The sequence below is a fragment of the Manacus vitellinus genome, unplaced genomic scaffold, assembly GCF_001715985.3.
Source record: "Manacus vitellinus isolate BGI_N305 unplaced genomic scaffold, ASM171598v3 scaffold_61_pilon, whole genome shotgun sequence".
Lineage (NCBI taxonomy): Eukaryota > Metazoa > Chordata > Aves > Passeriformes > Pipridae > Manacus > Manacus vitellinus.
In genome coordinates this window covers 1,553,069-1,555,375 of record NW_021940696.1, presented here as the reverse complement: position 1 = coordinate 1,555,375, position 2,307 = coordinate 1,553,069, and the positions used below count along the sequence as shown (strand labels likewise).

Below are 2,307 nucleotides of genomic sequence, written 5' to 3'. Positions count from 1 at the left end.
TCACTACTTGGTCCCTCAGGCTTGAAAGCTTTAATTTCATTGGTTTTTAAGTTCCCTGCCAAGTGTTTGGGTGGTGATTCCCTGTTTCCTCCCCAGCCCCAGCCGGCAGCCCTTCGTCCTGTTTGGCAGCCACTCCACCAAGGAGAACCTGAACTCTGGTAACTTTAATTTTCCATCAGAAGGACACCTTGTTCGAAACACTGGCCTTGGTGGGAGCACTGCCAAGCACATGGTAAGGCTTTGGAGTAGTTACCTGAGATTTTGGAGCTTTTTTTTTGGCAGATTTTCTCTTTTTCTTTGTGTGTTTTTTGTACTTACCTTCCATGAGTTAAACACCTGATTCTTCTTAACGTAAAAACACGTTAGTTTAGCAATTAGTTTAAGGAAGAAATTTTCTTTTTCTTTCTTCTTCTAAGTTATAAGACTGGATGCTTAATCAGGAACTGGTGAATGATTTATTTCCTGTAAAAATACAACTTTTTAAACAGTTGTCTGTGGGGTGGGGGAGAGGGAAATGCTGTTTGTGAGGACGTTTGTCCTCATGAAGTGAAACCCTTCTATGATGTGTTTAATCCTGACACACAGATATGATTTTAATCAGATTCCTTAAGAAAGAAGTGAAAAGACACCTTTTTTTTTTGACATTAGAACAGAATTTTGTGAACAGACAGGAGATTTTTATGTGTATCCAAATTCCAGCTTGCGTCGACCAAACAAAACCCAGCGAGTGTCGATGAAACCGAAACTCGCTGTGGTGTCCCAAGAATGTTCCAATGAATCTGTGGTGTTCCAAGAATGTTGCCATGAAGTTGTAAAGATTAACTTGTTTCCATTTTCAAGTAAAAGCTTAGTTGGTAAACATTTGATGAGGTCGAAGGCGGCGCAGGGGCCGTGACCGGGGGAGCCCCCCCCGGCAGTTGGGATCCTCTGGCTGGAGGGGCCTCCTGGCTCCAGAAGGCAACGGGCAGCGAAGGAGGAGAGGTAGAGTGTGGACACCTCCCTGCTCCCTCCAGGGGCTCCGGGAGTGTCCGACAGTGGTGCGAGTCCAGGTGGATGTGGTTGAGTCCAGGTCATCGTGGAGTGGACGGATGAGTGAGGGGATGAGTCCGTGACAACATTCCATGTGCACTGTCCTCAGGGAATGGATGAACGTGGGTGTTCTGGACACATCAACAGCCTGAGAAAGGATTGTTTTGTAGCATCCTGCTGAAACCTCATCCTCCATCTGCTGCTCTAACACACTCTGTCTCTGAAAACACTTTCAACTTTTGTCTTTTCTTCCCCTGATAACATTGAGACCATTTGCTGCCTTTCCGAGTGCGAGTACAGTTTTATTCTCATGTACTTGCTCCATCTGTTCTCCTCAGATTCTGATGCTGTTCTTAAAAAAGGTGGTTTATTTACAGGTACAGGTGAGACTGTTGTAATAGGGTGTCATGAAAATAGTAAATAAGACCAGCATAGTTATGGGAACCTGACCCACTTTCCTCTCCATGAAAAGAGCAGTTGGCATAGGAAATTGAGAACCCAAGTCAGAGCTCATCTCCTTCCCAAAGTCTTTCAGCCATTCAGGTCGAGTCCAAAGTGAACTAGACCTTTGAAAACGTAAGTTTGCTTTTTCCACCTCCAGTTCCGTGTGTGTCGTAAACTTCCTGTAGTTTGTCAGTGCTTAGAGGACTTAAGGGGATCTTAGTTTATTGGCCATTCTTGCACCAATTTGCTTTACTAATGTCTCTTTGTGTCTCATTAATACTGACTACCAGGTAGTGCAGTGTGTGTCTCCCAAGGGACCTCTGGCTTGTTCAAGGACCTATTTTTTTGGGACCAGTCACGTTCCTTTCCTGGGTGAGTACATTAAAAAATGCCGAGGCAGATACTCTCTTTAATTATTTTTAAATTTGCAGCAATTAAAAGCTGGCTCTGATCCCTTTCTGAGCCTCAGGAGTGGTAGGTATTGTGTAGTTCTGTAACCAGGGCATGTGATCATAGCAGATTTCAGGGGTAAAATGTGTCAAGAGGTGAGTGTTCCACAGAAAATCTGTCAGATCTGACTGTGCAGGCCTTTCCCAAGCACTAGACAAATATTTAAGTCAATGTTCCTTACAGTTTGATAGAAGAAAACTCTCCAAAAATATAGTAATTCAAACTATTTGTTATCCTCAGATAACTGAGGATTTTTAAAAGAACAGAGGAAATTCTTTCAGCCTGTTTTTAATTTTTTAAATTTTATTTAAATTTTTTTTGTTTGAATTTCCCTTTTCCTCTGGTTTGGGCCCAACATAGTGGGTTACAACAGCTGCTTTCCCA

The 2,307-nt window shown here is 43.0% G+C and overlaps 1 protein-coding gene across 1 annotated transcript in view; it reads left to right on the top strand.

Moving 5' to 3' along the window:
• The window catches only part of CUNH20orf194 (chromosome unknown C20orf194 homolog), a 139,994-nt gene that overhangs the window by 101,849 nt on the left and 35,838 nt on the right, over positions 1 to 2,307 (top strand). Inside the window, exons 8-9 of the mRNA XM_029963708.1 lie at positions 97 to 232; positions 1,764 to 1,849. Of these exons, the coding sequence (XP_029819568.1) occupies positions 97 to 232; positions 1,764 to 1,849 (222 nt within the window). The remainder of the gene's footprint in view (positions 1 to 96; positions 233 to 1,763; positions 1,850 to 2,307) is intronic.